The sequence below is a fragment of the Canis lupus genome, chromosome 2, assembly GCF_011100685.1.
Source record: "Canis lupus familiaris isolate Mischka breed German Shepherd chromosome 2, alternate assembly UU_Cfam_GSD_1.0, whole genome shotgun sequence".
Classification (NCBI taxonomy): domain Eukaryota; kingdom Metazoa; phylum Chordata; class Mammalia; order Carnivora; family Canidae; genus Canis; species Canis lupus.
This window is the reverse complement of record NC_049223.1, coordinates 29,073,539-29,091,429: the sequence shown is the minus strand read 5'-3', so window position 1 is coordinate 29,091,429 and position 17,891 is coordinate 29,073,539. Positions and strand designations below refer to the sequence as shown.

The 17,891-nt window shown below is 46.0% G+C and overlaps 1 protein-coding gene across 3 annotated transcripts in view; it reads left to right on the top strand.

Annotated features, from left to right (window-relative positions):
- The window catches only part of FBH1 (F-box DNA helicase 1), a 47,614-nt gene extending 36,850 nt beyond the window's left edge, over window positions 1–10,764 (top strand). For all 3 annotated transcript variants that reach the window (XM_038530192.1, XM_038530191.1, XM_038530193.1), the window contains 2 exons: window positions 9,190–9,321; window positions 9,804–10,764. In XM_038530192.1, coding sequence (XP_038386120.1) covers window positions 9,190–9,321; window positions 9,804–9,974 — 303 coding nt within the window. In that variant the 3' untranslated portion in view covers window positions 9,975–10,764. The remainder of the gene's footprint in view (window positions 1–9,189; window positions 9,322–9,803) is intronic.
- Window positions 10,765–17,891: the final 7,127 nt, after the last annotated feature.

Here is a 17,891-nt window from a genome sequence, read left to right as displayed (position 1 = left end):
CGACTCTGTTTGGAGACATCCTCTTTGGAAGTGGCTAAGTCCACCCTCTGCTCAGCGGGGAGGCTGTGGGGATTTTGAAGGCTCTGTGGATGGGAGTAGGGTAATAATTTAGAGAATGTGAAAGCACATGAACGGTGGAGTCCTGCATGCTGAGGCTTTGGAGCAGAAGGAGCCATTGGTTCCTGCTACCTAGAGTGAGAAACCATTTTGGTCTCGTAACCAAGATTTGGCCAGGCAGCCTCTTTTTCCTCTGACCCCCGTAGAAAATGTAGCTCATTCCCAGCCTTTTTGTTCCTTTGTTTCTTTAAGTTTTGAGGAAGTGAAGGGAATCATTACAGTTTTGTATTAAGTGTCATGAAGTCCTGCTGGTTGCTCAGAGACAGCTTCTCAGCCTTCCAGAATCTGAGATTCTTTTTTTTTTCCCTTTTAAAGATTTTATTTATTTATTTGAGAGAGTACGCACAAGCAGGGGGAGGAGAAGAGGGAGAAGCAGACTCCCGCTGAGCTGGGAGCCTGACTCAGGGCTCTATCCCTGCACCCCAGGATTGTGACCTGAGCCAGTGGCAGACACTCAACTGACAGAGTTCTGACTCACAGAATCTGAGATTCGTAATGCACGTTGCACAGGCACGTCCTCAAAACAGTGCTTGGCACATAGGTGGTGCTCAGGAAATGTCTGTGCTCTGGATGAAAGCAGCATCCCTCCTGGCCTCAGGCTGGGGGTCCTGATTCCACAGGCCCTGGGTCAGACTGCCTCGGCTCACAGCTCTGCTCTCTCGGCCTGACACTCTGGGCAAGTCACCTGGCACTCTGTGCTTCTGTGTCCTAATCTGTAAAACTGGCACAATGGCAGGACTTACACCCCAGAGGAGGGGTTAGAGATGGCTCTTGGTGGCCTGATGGGGTACCTGCTGTGGTGGTTTGGGAGGATGCAGGGGTCCTCTGAGGCAGTTACTTGTCTTTGAGACGTTCAGCTCCAGGAGGGGGAGGTATCGAGGGGAGAACTGCCATCTGAGGAGGAGCATGGAGTCATGGCAGGCACCCATTCATTCAGCAGTGTTTGAGGTGTGGTTTTTACCTGACAGAAGTTCTGTTGTTGTGTGCCTCCTTGCCATGTAGCTTTGTATTTACAGATTGTAGGACAGAGCGACTCATGTTGCTTGGTGCTGGGAGGGCACAGATCCTGGACTTAGACTTGGGTTTGAGTCCCACATCTGCTGTGATCTACCTCTGTGATCTTTTACATAAGTGACTAATTTCTCAGCTATCGTGCCCTCCTCTCTGCCATGGGGACGATGACAGAGCGTTGGTGAGGATTATACATATGGCACTTCATAAGCCAAGGACCTAACTGCATATAAAGAACCAGTGTGTTTCAAACCAAAGCAGCCTGGAAGCATTTAAGGAAGTAGTGTTATCATGTGGCTTTGGGTTCCTGAAGGCTACGGCTTCTAATGAAGCTTTGGGGTAAGCATTGCTTTTCTTCCTTGGGATAGTGTTTGCAGCAACTGGCACTGCTCCTTCTGCCTGGACCTTACCAAGTGCCATAAGCCCCTTGGCAGTTCCCTGGATGATGGCGTTTCCCAGCAGCTACGGTCTTTGTACCTATGGAAGTAGTCGATACCAGGATGTCACTAAAGAGTGGAGAGGGGCTTGATCGATTCACCCATTCACTCAGTTGACAAAGTAGATTTATAGAGACCCAGTTATGTGCCAAGCACTGAAGTTCATGCTGGGGAGTATAGGTAACAAAACTGGTATGCTTCACGATCTCATGGACTTTACTGTGTGGGAGGGATGCCATTAGTCAGCTTTAGATCCACCAGCAAGATTTGGGGAGTTGGAGAGTCTACCGCTTTTACACGTGCTATAATCACGCCTTGGGCCAGATGGGAAGTTATCTCTGTCCCACCGTAGCACCATGTCTGTCAGCGCAGCAATGACAGATTGTCTTCAAACTAATTGTCCGTATAGGAAGACTGATTTTTCCCATTATGTTTGGGGTTTTAAAGGTTCATTTTCTTTTTTTAGCTTTTAGAAATAGACCGTGAGACGATTCATTTGCCTAGTGGGATTCCTCTGTGTCGTAAAGATCTTATTTATGTATGGGAAGTGGAAGTTCTCCCTAAAGAGCATGGTCCGTGCCCAACAGGATTTGTAGCCTGGTGGAATTTGATAAACTGATTGTAAAATTCACATGGACGGATAGCCCAGGAATAGCCAGTCAGGGGAAGAATGTAGTGTGGGAACTTGTGGGTGGATAGTCTGAGTGTAAAGACATGCTAATGAAAGCAGAAGAGACGGGTCAATGGGAGTTCCCAGAAAGTTACAAGGATATGTGGGAACTTCACTTGTCATAGCTAGGAGTTACACATGGTAGGGAAAGAATGTGCTGGAGTAGTTGGCTTTCCATATGGAAAAAAGTCAAGTTAAATTCTTTATACCCTCATCATAGATTCCAACTGGATTAAAGACCTAATGTAAGAAAACAGTTTTAGAAATGTCAGAAAAAGGGGCAGCCCCCGTGGCTCAGCGGTTTAGCGCCCCCTTCAGCCCAGGGCGTGATCCTGGAGGCCCGTGATCAAGTCCCATGTTGGGCTTCCTGCATGGAGCCTGCTTCTCCCTCTGCCTGTGTCTCTGCTTCTCTGTTTCTCTTTGTGTCTCTCATGAATGAATAAATAAAATCTAAAAAAAAAAAAAGTCAGAAAAATACCTTAGGATAAGGAAGGTTTTCTTCATAACCTTGACATAAGAATGGGAAGTCCTGTAAGTTCTATAACAGTTATATCAAAATGTAAAACTTCAGGGCGAAAAAGTAATAGGCAACATTTAATTAATCTTTAGGAAACATCCTTTGAGATGTGTGTTTTGCCAAGTTTTCTCAGAGTTTGGCAGCAAGCAAAACCCATCTCTGCCCTCCTGGAGCTTATGTAACTGCAGAGAGTAGGACTGGCAAAGGTCATAAAGAACTATAGATTTGTAACACATAGGCCACTTAGTAGTTGTGTAGGTAAAAGATACAAATGAGAAGTTCACAGAAAAAAGGAGCCCTTGTGGCCAGTGCATAGAATAAAAAACCAAACCAAAACAAAAAAACCCCTCTGTCATAGCCCAGGAAACACAAACTAAAATAATCACGTTGGTAAAAATGAAAACATTTGACCTTTTCAGCTATTGGCAAAAATCATATGGAAGGCGGGCACCATCCTGGTACTGGTGGGAAAATGTGCACCGCCACTGCTCAGGAGTTTTCGCTGGAGCCAACCCTGGTTCTAAAGTGTGGTCGAGGGCCTTCCGGGCACTTGACAGAGCCTAGCTCCTCACGCAGATACTATGCATGTCCCTGAACCCACGTTCGTTGATGTCTCCAGACGCCGTCATTGAGACATGAGTATGCAGCAAGGAATGGGTTTCTTCAAGAGGCAGCCACAGGAGGGGAGGGGGGAGGAGGGCCGAGTAAGCCTCCAGCTGCCTCCTGGAAGCCGGAGAGAAGGCAAGGACTCAGAAAATCCGAAGGCACACAACAAAGGCCTGGGCACCGCCCTGCTAACCCTTTGTTCTGAGGTTCAGTCCCCACTGTCTTTGGTCTTTCCTCGTTCCTGAGGGACTTGGAAGGATGACCCCAGCACCTACTTTCTGCTCAAAGGAGGCAGAGATCAGGGTTTGAGGAATGGAAGCCTGCTCTCTTTTAGAAAAACGCTTTAGTTCCAGGTTGAAACCCAACATCCTGCATTAGTGAGATTTTTATACCTTGGTTACTAGTTTTCATAGGGCATTTGATCTTGTTTTGTCTAGGGCCTCAGGGGAGTCGTTGTAACCGGGTAGCTTGTTGTATTGATCAACTGCTTTCTTCAGACAAGCTCTCCTAAGTAGTAGTTTCAGGTCCACTGGAGGCTCTCGGTTGCGAGCAGGGTTCTTTGGGAGATTGTCCTTGCTTGACGGGGTATAGGGAACCTGTGGATTCAGTAATCTGCTTGTGAGCCTTCCCAGCTTCATTCCCTGAAGAACCGTGGTCGGCAGTACCTCATATGGTGCTGATGAGGTTGGAGCTGGTCTTCTCGATGCCTCCACCACCTGTCTGGGATTCAGGCCACACAAGGGCACATCTGTGGGGCATGTCAACCTGCCTGATGCAGACATAGTGAATGTACCTGTGTCCAACCCCCTAATGTGAGCCTTGTCAGGAATTCCTAAGTCATGGAAAGTGTAGAAAGAACCTTCCAGGTAACACATCATAGGGGCTTAACCAAAGCCACCTCACCTCTAAGGGCTGCTCTTAGTTGACACAGTGCAGCCAGCAAGGCTTAGTCCAGTTTAACAGGCAGGCAAACCTTCAACGACCCTTAATTCTCAACTAGAATCTAACACCCATGGAGGTGTGTAATTGTAACAGTTTCTGTAAAATCACCCTCATTTTCAAAGATAGCCAAATGAAGATGATTCTGTTTGTAAAATTAAGTCCAGTTTTAACACAGTTGGCCTAATTGTTCACCTAAGCATGGCCAGAATAGTGATTGGCTTGTTGTTACTGTTTTTAAAAATATGCTGTGCTGGAACTTTCCATAGGAGTATCAGATTGAGCTTTTAACAGCGTCTCAAGGTGAAGAAGACAAGCCAAATACTTGCCACCACACTTTGTCTGCAATATCTACAGATTTGGGTGAATTCCTGTCTTTGAAGTCCCCAAATACCTTGAGGTTCCTGCACCTGCCAGGAGGTACCCTTTATTCCCATAGCAAGGCTGCTGGGCACCCTGTGACAAGGTCCACGCCAATTTTTCCAGGGGGTTTCATTGGCTCCATGAAGTCATCCTTAGTTCCTCAGAGCTGTCTGGTCACGTCTGAGCCTTTGCCTGCGTCCCTTAACTGTGACATGCCTGTCAAAGCCTTGGTAACATAACCAGTGTTTCCAGTTGTGTTCTGTCATAGAGACCAGATTCTTACTGAACTTACAGAAATAATTACATTGCTATGAAAATAAGAATAGTCACTGGGAGTTTCTGAATCCTGGAGGCATCTGGCTGGGAGAAAAAGATAAATGTCATATTTGTTTCCAAAGAAATATTTTACTGAATTGCTGGAAGTCACAGCCTTAAATCTGGAAGATCAAACGGGACCAGTGACATTTCAAGCAAAAATCTGTTGGAATGAAGTTTTCCCATTAGTTCCAAATCTTTAGCAGGAGTGAGGACTCTCAGCTGTGGGGAATTCGGCCCACAGCCCTCAGCTGCCACCAGGGATGCCCTCTACCCAGGTGGTCACATCCCATGACTATCTGCCCCAGAGTAGGATGTCCTGAAAGGTAATCCAACTTTTGGATTGTACCTCAGAGAATCACTAAGGTTTCTGTTGATGCCGAATCACTGCTCCACTGCTATCTGATCTTGTGCTCCCTCTCCTCCCCTCTGCCCCCTCTCCCCAACCTATTATCCCCCCCAGGTGTCGATCACGCTCTAATAGACTTTACATAGTGAGTCTCCATGGTCTTAGTCCTGACAATACACAAAATTCTTTTCCAAAGATTTCCCTTCTTACAGACTTTCTAAAGCTTAACAGAATTGTTTCCTTTATTTCCAGTAAACCAACAACCTTAAATTAACTTTAATTCCAAGTATTTTCCAAACAACATTTGGGTTAGTTTCTCCTAAGAAACTAACTTAGTCTAACTTAGTCTTTCTAACTAAGTCTTTCTAACTAAGTCTAAGTTAGTCTTTCTAAGTTGAATGCCCAATTTTTTCCAAGCGTTTGCCTTTAAACAAACTAGATATGTTTTACAAATTAATTTTAGCAAACCATCTAGAGGTAGAGGGGTGCCTGGGTGGCTCATTTGGTGAAGCCTCTGACTTTGGCTCAGGTCATGATCTCAGGGTTTCAGGATCGAGCACTGTGTTGGGCTCTACACTCAGCAGGGGAGTCTGTGTGTCCAGCTCCCTCTGCCTCTGCCCTTCCCCCTGGGATCCTGCTCTCTCACATGCACGTTCTCTCTCTCTCTCTCTCTCTCTCTCTCTCTCTCTCTCTCTCAAATAAATAAATAAATAAAATCTTCATAAAAAAATACCATCCGGAGGTAGAGAAAATAGCTCACATTTACAACATGCACGAACACAGAAATACACGAACAAGATGTCGTCAAAATCTTAGAGGCCCAATCTCCAAATCCCTCCCTTTTACAAAACAATTGTAAGATGGTATTATATGATTTATGGATTTGTTGGTCATTTTTCTCCAGAGTCTAATGACTCTTGTAGCCAACCAGTGTCACAAAAAATGGATGCCCAGTTTTCGAGAATGCAGACCAGAGGGTAGACTTTGCATGTGGGGCAAAGTATCATTTCCCATTTTTCAAGTAGAACATGGCTGGTTTTATTCAAAGATACCAAAAGCTAAGGCAACAAGCACACCAAAGTCCTGAGTGACTCCGTACGCACTGGTTCTTCCCCAAAGTCAGGGCTTCACAGGCTGAACCAGACAGCTTCTCCAGCCTTTGCTTAAGAAAAGGAGGCTAAGAGGCACTGGAACAGGAGGAGGAAACCTAAGAGCAAACCAAATGGGAGGAAGAAACAAGTTGGTGTGCCATCAGGTAGGAAGAACTCCCCAAGAGATGTCTACCCAAATGGAACCCAAAAACTATTTCCTTGCCACAAGAGTTAAACACCAAATATTGGCCGCACTCTGTCAGGATGAAGCCCCAGGGACAGACCTTAGAACAGAGAGCCCAGGCAGCTGCTTGGATTAGTCACCAGACTGTGCCACTGGCCAGCAACGAGCCATCAGCGAAGAGCTCCTGGCCGGCTCCCCAGATCTGAAGCCGAACCCAAGCTCGTCTGCCCAATGCACAGCAAAGACAGAGACATCAAGTATGCAGCAAGGAAAGGCGTTGTTGGGGGCAAGCCTCAAAAGGAGGAGAGTCAGAGAAATTTAAGGGCAAATGGAAAAGGCTTGGATAAAAAATTGGCAGCCATGATTATGAGTCCTTTCGACCTTTCAGCTGCCAGTTTCATACATATGTTGTGCTGTTTGTAGGATACTAGGAAGCCCTCCGCCCTCTCACTCAGGTGCAGTGTTTTTCAGAGGCCACATGGCATATGTTGTCACTACAGGCTGAACACAGAAGCAGAGATGACAGGACAGTTGTCTTCCTTTAGGCCATACACAAAAGGAGATTTGCAAAAATGTAAAAACTATGCTACTCTTCGAAGTTTTTTTTTTCCCCTGAAAATGCAGTTGTTTTTCATAAAAATATGTTAACATGATAGGTATAATTGTGATTCTTTTTTTTTGTAATTGTGATTTTTTTTTTATTTTTTTTATTTATTTATGATAGTCACACAGAGAGAAAGAGAGAGAGAGGCAGAGACATAGGCAGAGGGAGAAGCAGGCTCCATGCACCGGGAGCCCGATGTGGGATTCGATCCCGGGTCTCCAGGATCGCGCCCTGGGTCAAAGGCAGGCGCTAAACCGCTGCGCCACCCAGGGATCCCCTGTAATTGTGATTCTTAAGAAGAATAAGCATTTTAAAATTTCTTAGCCTAAATTTTGTTAGGTGGTAAATATTAATAGATGAAACTCTCCTACATGAACCTTCTTTGGAAACCATACTGTTTAGTAGTGTCAAGGGGTCCCAAGTCCAAAGTGTTTGAGAACCGCTACTTTGGAGCCGTGCTTTTTAAAGTGTCGGTTGCAATCTGTTCATGATTTATGAAGTTAATTTAGTGAGTTATGATAAGCTTTTTAAAAAGGCGAGATTGAAATAAAAATCCGAAAGACAAAGACTATACTCCAGGTTAAATACTCTTTCATGAAACTGTTGGCTCTTTTAAATATGTACATATGTGTGTTTAGAATTGTGATGCTAAGTAGATTTCTTGGTGTGGATCCTGCTCAGAAAGTTTGTAAAAAGAGAAACTCTTGCATGGGTGGGTGGGAAGGCATATAGAAGCATGTCCGTTGCTGCGTTGTGGGCAGTAATTTGGAAGCTGAATGGCTGAATCAAATGTGGAAAGAGTGGGATGATTGAGCCCCGTCTAGCACTTAGATGAGCTAGATGGGAAGCAAACTCAAAGTAGATCATTTATGTAAATAGATACCTGCAAGATGATAAGCTAACATTCTAGGACATGTATGTAAGCCTAAAGCCTTTAAGGATTGATCAAAAAGGGTGCATGCCAAATTCATGACACTGGCTACCCCTGAGAGTGGAATAGAGATGACAGGCAAAGGGAATTTCAGCAAAACCTGTCATTCTGCTTTGAAAGGATTTCCTGGTTTAGTTGTCCCTCAGTTACTGGTGGGAACAGGAGTGTTTATATATTTCCTGTTCTTTTCTGTAGCAGGCAGACAGATCCTGCACGAGAGAAAGCCAAATCAATCAAAATACTGGATATAGGTTTTGCCAAAAGTAGATCAATAGCCCGTTGTAGTCCAGAAAATTGAAAATCATAGTTACTTGGTTAGCAGATTTTGTGGTTCTGCTGTCAGCCACAAAACTCTGCCAGGGTGCAGCAGATGAGACACTGGTCCCTGTTCCTGTCCCTGTCCCTGTCCCTGTCCCTGTGGCTTTTCCAGTCTGGGAGGTCATTCACATTTGCTCTGGGTGCCAGGCCCTGAGCACTTAGCATGGGGGAGTATATCTCCTTCACATCAGTCAAATGAGGCAGGCACTGCGTTATCTGCATTTTACAGATGAGGAGGCTGAAGCTTGAGGAGGCCAAGTATTTGCTCACTCCTACAGCCACAGCCTGGGAAGAGGCAACACACTAGGTCAATACGGGCAGATCTTTTAAGGTTCCCCGTTTCAGCCCACCTGGCTTGGAAGGTCATTGTACAAATAATTTTTAATGATTCCAGATAGGTCAGCATGAGATAAAAATCCAGAGACAGTTCTGAAATAAGATTACAGCCGATAGTTGTTTATTTTTTATTTTTTATTTTTTTTACATGTTTGCCCATTAAACCTTTTATTTTTAAACTGGCCATTTTATCAAGAATCCAGCTGAAGTGCTTTAAGTGTTCAGTCTTGGAGACCACCTTACAGGCAGGGAAAAAGCAGAAAAACTGAGGGCAGTCAGTGCTTTTCTCCTGGGTGGACTCTGCTGAGTCCGAAGAGCGTTTCCCGCGCCAGCGCTATCGGAGTTTCCAAGCGGAGTGTGGCAGAGACACTGCTTTTATCCTCTCTCTCTTTTGTCATCAGGAGTACTTCTTGCAAGCAGAGCTGACAAGTAATGTCTTGAAAACCGGAGTGGTTCGCTGCTGCGTGGGGCAGTGCAACAACGCCATCCCCGTGGACACTGTGCTCACCATGAAGAAGCTCCCCATCACTTATGTATGTGGGCTCGGCAGGTTTTGCTTTCCGTAGAATTTGATTCAGTCGTTTGCTTCTTCTTACATGTGAGCCGTGTGCTTACCGGGGCTGAGATAACAGAGAAACGTGTATATAATCCTCGTTAGGAGCCTTTCACAGGCAAGGCACAGGAGACGTCAGGTCAGCCTCTGCGTCACAGGCGGTATAGTCAGGAGTCAGGCTGGGAGAGGGGGATGTGGTCCCACACTTACAGGACCACTGTTCCCCTGGGGCGCCCTGTTTAGCTTTCCTGGCCTCTTCACCCCGTGCCATGACAAAAGCTGGTTTCTGCCCCAAGGGAGTTTGATAGAGGTGCGTCTACCCTAGATGGCCGTGCTGTGGGATGGGTTACCTCAGGTTGTCCCGGCTCTGAAGACATCAGGATAATGGCACCTGGTCCCTTTGTGGAAAATCCCTGTTGCCCGATCACCCCCCTAACTCCTCTTCCTTCCCCCTCACTGCAGAGCAACAGGAAGGAGAACAAGGGTGGTTACCTGTGCCACTCCTGCGCGGAGCAGCGCATCGGGCCCTTGGCCTTCTTGACAGCTTCCCCTGAGCAAGTGCACTCCATGGAACGCACCGTCGAGAACGTAGTGCTGCCCAGACATGAAGCCCTGCTCTTCCTTGTCTTCTGAAAGCCAAGAGGAGCTTTCTCCACGGTACAGAATGCCTTGTGTGGACTCCAGTTACTTGAAGAAAGCCAGTGTGGGGTGGGGTCCTCACTCACCTGAGACTCTGAATTCACTCACAGAGCATTTTTTTTGAGGAATACGAAGCCAACGAGCGTTGGACCTGCCATTTCTCTATTCCCTGTAGGTAGCCAGTTTGCACTGCCCCTCCTCTATGCGCATCAGGCTGGGGACGCGGGGGATGTTCTTTTGATAAAAAACAAAACAAAACATTTTATGTATTTAAACTTTTATTACAAGGTTTCAATTAAACAGGCATTGTAGCACTGGCATACCACTGTGTGACACCTGGCCTCAGCCCTGCTGTTTTTGAACTTTCTCTTTTTCCTGCTTACTCTTTTCAACACCTGTGCCCCCGCTCACACGAAACACCAAGCAGAGTATGAGACTTCATGTCTGGGTGGTAGCTGACAGATCAAACACAGAGAGTTTTGTGCCGTGGGGAATCACACGCGATGAGACCTAGTGTGTGCCTTCGTCATTACACGGGGTGCACGGTTTAAACAGGGAAGCTTCATAACACAGGAAAAGACAAGTACAAAGTGACAAGAGCCAGACTTCTTGTGTTTCCCAAAGGTAGAACTGAGGATCAGAAACCCTTGAGAGAAAAGTGGAGTTGTCTGGCCACCGAGGGGGTGGGGCGAGGGGCCTCGGGAGAGATGGGAAATTGCTACCTGGTTCGCTGCCTGGGGATGCTGGGTGGATGTTGTAATAAAGCTGTTCTTACAGAAACCAATGACAAAACTCCCATCGTCTAGATGTACATGGATCTGGTATTTTTACGTTTTTGCCATGCAGCACTTCAGGGATGCAGATGGCAGGTGGGGGAGTTGGCACGGCATTGCCCAAAGAGCTCACCACATCTAGTCTCTGAGGCCACCAAGCGGCGTCCAGGAGCAGGCCTCGTAGCTCCCGTTGTCACAGCCTCCCCTTAGCCTCCTCCATCAGCCTGGTGGAGCTTAGAGTGCGGGCCGGTGAGTAAAGCAAGCGTGCTGTCGGATTGGGCTAGGGGTGCTCTAAAAGGGCGAATGCCAAGTGAATGTTTGCATATTGAGGAGCGTTCACAGAATGGGACCTGAAGGCAGAGGTGGGAGACGTCGAAGGCAGAGGGATGGGGCTATTTCATCCACTCGGCCAGTATTCCTGGTCTAGCCTTAATTAATGCTTAATGGGTGACTCAGAATAAAAGAGCAAGTGAAAGGAATTTGAATTTGGGTTGGTCACAATTTTCCCTGGCCTTCAAAAGAGGGATTTGGGGGAGGGATAGTGAGCAAGGGTTCATTAACGTGTTTTCTGGAAATCAAGTTGTGCCAACCAGAGAGGAAGCCATGTATTTGTTGGAGAAGTCATTAACTCACTGAACTGTCATCGAGCACTGTTGTGTGGCAGGTTGTATGTAAGTGGGTGTGCAGAATCACAGTGTGGTCCCGGCTCCCAGAGATTTCGGCCAGAATTATGATTGAGGGGTGTGGAGGGAGGGCTGCACTGGTGCTCGGGGCCAGACGGGCATCCTTACCCACAGGTGAGGTTGGAGGGCTGCCTGACGTGAGTGATGCTGGAGTTGTGTTTACCAACAGGACAGGTAGTTAGCTAGCTGTTCAAGAATGCAAAAGTTTTCGGGCCACCTGGGTGGCTTAGTTAGTTAAGCGTCTGCCTTCAGCTTGGAGTCCTGGGGATTAAGCCCCACATCAGGCTCCCTGCTCAGCGGGGAGGTGCTTCTCCCTCTGCCTCTGCCCCTACACTCGTGTTCTATTTCTCATTTTCTTTCTCTCTCAAATAAATAAATCTTTAAAAAAAAAAAGGAAAAATTATCTAGGAGGAAGGACAGCAGGAAGGACAAAAGGATGTGTGTGGTAATGGCATTGCCAGAACAAAATGTCAGTACTAGCATTTTGGTACTAGTTTTGAAAAACTTTTGCACTGGAGTTTCATTGTCAAGTGTTAATTTTTTTTTTTTTTTTTTTTTTTTAAGAGAGGGTGCGTGAGCATGGTAGGGAGGGGGCAGAGAGAGAGGGAGAGAGAACCTTTTTTTTTTTTTTTAAAGATTTTATTTGTTTATTCATCAGAGACACAGAGAGAGGCAGAGACACAGACAGAGGGAGAAGCAGGAGCTTCAACAGGAGCCTAATGTGGGACTCGATCCCAGGACCCCAGGATCACAACCTGAGCTGAAGGCAGATGCTCAACTGCTGGGCCACCCAGGCGCCCCCATGGAGAGGGAATCTTAAGCAGACTTCTGCTGAGCACGGAGCCCCGTTAAGGAATTGGATCTCACAACCTTGAGATCATGACCTGTGCTGAAATCAAGAGTTAGATGCTCAAGCAACTGAGCCAGCCAGGTGCCCCTCAAACATTAAGAATTTTTTAAAAAATTAGTGAAACTAAATATTTGGTGTGTTTCAAATAGAAAAACAATTTTTACTATCAGCAAAAATATAAATCAAAAGTTTTAATAGGAGCGATTAGATGAGGAAAATAAATGCATTACTCAAAAACAAACACTACATGAAAATGAAAATCTATTAAATCTTTTAAAAAGTAGAGTCTTCAATATAAGAGACTTTCATGATTTTATTTAGTTGTGACTGGTGTTTTATGCAAGATCTTCTGTAGTCTTTTTTTTTTTGGCATCATTAACTAGGGAAGAAATAAGGAAAATAGTTATAAGCTAGTTCCAAATATTTTTCTTTGACCTATTGATTTTTTTTTATTAATTTCTCTTATTTGATGCCCAAAGAAGATCTTTTCAAGTTCTTTTAAGAATCTTTAGTCTAGGGGATCCCTGGGTGGCGCAGCAGTTTGGCGCCTGCCTTTGGCCCAGGGCGCGATCCTGGAGACCCAGGATCGAATCCCACATCAGGCTCCCGGTGCATGGAGCCTGCTTCTCCCTCTGCCTATGTCTCTGCCTCTCTCTCTCTCTCTCTGTGACTATCATAAATAAATAAATTAATTTAAAAAAATATTAAAAAAAAAAAAAGAATCTTTAGTCTATTGATATGCGGCTCTAGTTTTTCATTTCAAAGAAAGCGTTTCTGATTTGTCTTGACCTTCTTTGATTTTTATTGTGTATGTAGGGATTCTGATGCAGTTGCCCATATACACACGAATGCTGTTATGTGTAGAAGGTATTTGAAATAAAATAAAAATTATTCTTGCAATATAAGTGTTACAATACTGCAGCATATCCTAGACCATGCATTAGTTGGTTCTTTCACGTAATTATTCGCAGGACGTATGTCAGATTTTAGATCTTTAAGAAGACAGTGAGGTGATAGTATTGGGACAACCTAGAATATCTGTTCATACATATTTAAAATACCCAGAGCATACCAGCAGCTGGAGGTGCAGCCCCTGAAGGCGTGAGGCCCGGGGTCTGCTCGAGCCCAGAGAGGTGTGCGTGGCTGCGGTGAGTCTCACAGTAGCAGGCTAGCAGGGGCCAGGCTACCATCCAGGCCAGGGAGGCTGAGATGTGGAAGAGTGCTGAGGAGTCACTGCACACTTTAAGGCCTCAGCTTGCCTGTTCAGGAAGAGCTTGCTAGCTGTAGACAGGAAGACGTTTTACAAAAGTCAGGTAGGTTACGATGTTATATGATCTCAGCACAGGGCATGTGTTTCTGGATGAAGCAAATTAAAAGGGGCCGGTGAGGAGGGCTGCTACCAGATGAGCAGTTGTGAGTGTGGTCCCCAGAGGAGCAGCGTCAGCATCACCTGGAAACCTGTGAGAAATACAGTCTCCGTCTGGCTCGGACACTGTGATGCTGAGGCCCAGCTGCTCCATGTGTGATGCTGTTGCACACTAAATTTTCAGAATACCTGTTCTCGATAATAAGAATGTAGAGCCAATAGGACCTTGAGAGTGCTGAGATGAGGATGGGCTGTGACAGGACCTCAGTGGGACTTCTGGTCGCCTGGCCTGTCGGCCACAGGCTCTCAGTGGGACTTCTGGTCACTTGGCCTGTTGGCCACAGGCTCTTAGTGGGGCTTTTGGTCGTCTGGCCTGTCGGCCACAGGCTCTCAGTGGGATTTTGGTCACTTGGCCTATTGGCCATAGGCTCTTAGTGGGACTTTTGGTTGTCTGGCCTGTTGGCCACAGGCTCTCAGTCAGACTTCTGGTCACTTGGCCTGTCGGCCACAGGCTCTCACTGGGACTTCTGGTCACTTGACCTGTCGGCCACAGATTCTCAGTGGGATTTCTGGTCGCTTGGCCTGTTGGCCACCAGCTCTTAGTGGGACTTTTGGTCATCTGGCCGGTCGGCCACAGGCTTTCAGGGGACTTCTGAGTGCCTGGCTTTTTGCAGGGTAGATGAGAGCACCCTTCATTGAGGCAGAACATGGGAGATTTAGTAGGTTTGTGAGCATAATGATGACTTTGGTTTTTGGCATGTTGAATTTGGGGGCACTTGTGAAAATTCCAAGTAGATTTGTCCAGGGGCTGTTGGGGAAACAGATTTATACTTCAGCAGATTGCTTTGGGCTAGAAATAGAGATTTTAGGGTTGTGAGTGTGTACATGATAGTTAGGGTGGTTCAGTTTAAAGGCTTGTGCTTATTTCTGCAGAATAACAAGAATGAAAAGAGTGGAGGTGTAAGAAGCCCCAGGAACACCAGGCTTGGGGTAAAGAAAAGGAGAGGATTTTGTGAAGGGAGTAATAACTGATTCCAGGAGATAGAATTGCTACTGAATTTAAGCAAGAAGGAGCTTGAACAAAAGTGGTCAGCACCTGTCAGGTGGAAGGTGTTTGTCTAACTGACACTCTGAGGTCAGTGGCGGTATTAGTGTGTCCAGTTTCAGTGAGGTCAGAAGCCAGTGGGCGGTGGGATGTGGCTGGGGGACTCTAGGTGATTTGCTACACTAAACATGTCTTCAGAAGCCATACTAAAATGGCAATAAAATGATTTTTTTTTAAAAGGCAGAAACCTATAAGGGCAAAGGAAGCAAAAAGGTGGCAATAGTCACAAAATTTTGGAAGTTGGATGCAGATAAGCGAGTGGTAAGTGACTTAGCTCATCGAGTAAACTGAGTCCTAAGCCCAAGAACTCTCATAAGATGTGGAGAATAATGGCACAAGGTTCTTCAGGAAGAAGGGTGTAAAGGTGGAGCAACAACCAGGAAGATTGGTAGAAAAGTTTATTTAAAAACACCACTTAAGGGGCACCCGGGTGGCTTAGTTGGTTCAGCATCTGACTCTTGAGCTCAGCTCAGATCTTAATCTCAGGGTTGTGAGTTTGGTCCTGTGTTGGGCTCCACACTAGGCATGGAGCCTACTTTAAAAAAAATAGAAAAGAAAAAAAATCATTTAAATCCTCAACTTTCTGGGCAGCTTTTCATGCTCAACTGTAGCAGAAGACCAGAGGTTTAATCTCTGGAGCAGATCATGTCACATAAGAGATGAGGCATAGCTGGGGGTAGGGCCATAGTAAAAACAAGGCCATGTCTTGCTGTGTTAGGACCTAGGTGGCTTATGAACGACAGACGTGTATTCCTCACAGCTCTGGAGGCTGGAGGTACAAGATCGTGGTATCAGCAGATTCGGTGTCTGGTGAGATCCTGCTTCTGGGTTCATTGATGGCCATCTTTGTGCTGTGCCCTCACACGGTGGGAGGCGTAAGGGAGCTCCCTGGGATCTCTTTTATGACACTAAACACATTCACCAGGGTGCCACCATCATGACCTAATGACCTTCCAACGGCCCTACTTCCTAATACCATCCCCTTGGGGGTTAGAATTTCAACATACGACTTTTATATACACAAGAACATGCACATGCTGGCACACATACTCTGCATGGGAGATTGCCAATTCCTTCACTGGGGAATATGACCAGCTTTAGCAGAAACACTCATGGTGACATTGGGGCTTCCTGAGGCAATCGGCCAAGCAGATTACCCAGCGCCAAGGGCTTACAGTCTTCAGACTCTACCCAAGTCTTCAGATTTTCAAACACAGTTTTAGTGCCCCACTCCTAAATAGTGGTAATAAGCCAAGGAATGCCAAACATCTGAAAAGAAACTCTAAGATGAAGGTTGGATGTGAAAACAAACATTCAACTTGGAAGAAATAGTCCATGCAGGGAAAAGAAAACATCTAAATTTCTTCAGCACATTCAGAGAAAAGAAGACAGTGTATCCACAAAATAACAGGATCTATCTATCTATATATATTCACACACACACACATGAATATTTGGACATAATTAAACGTACGAAAGAAAAAACAAAACCAACAGAATTGTTGGAAAGATAGTTTGAGAAAATATCCAAAAGTAGAGCAAACACAAATATTGAAAAAAAGGAAATAAGTAGTTAGAACCAAGCAACTGAGCATCTGAATAATAACAGTTTCAGGAAGAGAAAGACGGAGGCTGGGAAATTTTTTAAAAAATCATGAAAGTTACCCACAGCCAAATATATGGGTTTCCAGATTCACATGGTCAGCAAATGCTCAGCAAAACAGATGAAAATAGACCCACAGTGAGTGTGTTATGGTGAAATTTTAGAAACACTAGAGACAAAGATCCTCCAAGCTCTCCAGAAGGAAAGAAAGTCATCTGCAAATCAAAATATCTTCAGATTCCACAGCAATAGCACCATAGACCTGTACCTTTGAGGTTGAGGGAGAAATGATTTCCAACTTAGAATTCTAAACCAAACCAAAGGAGCAACAGAATAGAGGCACTTTCACACAAAAATTTTTATCTACCAACCAGAAGCTGCTGGAGGATCTAATTACATAAAGTCAAGAGCAAACCAAGGAGGAGGACTTTCCTCTAAGAAACAAGCTGTCCGAAGCAGAAGGGGAGCGGAGGGCGTACCAAGTGTTCCAGAACACCTTGGTCGGTTGTTTGCATTAACAGGCAGAGTGTTGAGTCTAGAGAGTGATAAACACCAGAAAACTAAGCAAATGGGACAGGAAAACGAGGGCATTATTCTTTAATAATTAAAGCAGTAGGTTGTATAGAAGAGAAGAATGTTGCTCAGCTGAACACAGTTGTGTTTCGTAGGCTTCCTAATGCTAGCGGGTGTGTTGGAGGCAGGGAAGCGTGTGATTGGAAGGGGGTGCAAGTGTTCCACCTTCTGCTTCCACAGTAGGAAGTTGGCCACTATGCCTGAGACTGAAAAATGAAAGTAGAAGTTGATGAGAGCTTACTTAGAGATACAGAGATGCACACCCCAACAAGCGGCCAACAGATTCTTTAAACAGTTTCCTTCCGGAGGGGCAGACGGGGGTGGGGTGCCTTTCCAGTAAGGTCTCTCCTATCACGATTGGTATGAATTCTGCCTGTATAGGCGTAGGAAGTGAAAAACCGACACGGTCCACGTAGACAAGTCTCCAGTGAGGTTGGGAATGGGGAAGACAGTGGAAGAGAGGTGACCTGGCATCGGGGAGGGGAGTTTGTCTTTAAAGTGCAAGAAATGTGAGCATGCCTCCGTGTTGAGTGGGATCTAGCAGAGGGGCCCATGGAGGAGGGGTGAGGAGCAGCGGGTGGGGAGGAGGGGTGAGGGGCAGCGGGTGGGGAGGAGGGGTGGGATCAGAGATAGAAAGGAAAACACCTCTAAATGGCGAAGGAGGAAGTTTAGGAAGCTCGCCCTCAATCATTTTAGCATGTCTTTAGTGACATCACCTTTCGGGTCACCCAGAGAGTGTGGAAGGTTTGAGGCCCGTGTGGAGGGCATGAGTGGAAGCAGCCAGCGCAGGCTAGATCCCAACACCATGCTTGTAGTGGATGCGTGCTTCTCCATCTGGCTGCCTGGGCGTGGGAACCAAGAAGGCCAACAGTTAAGATTCACACCCAGGTGCCTAAGCACTGAACACAGCAGAACCAGCACCCCGGGATGGGAAGTCACCCTGCCAGGAGAGCCTAGG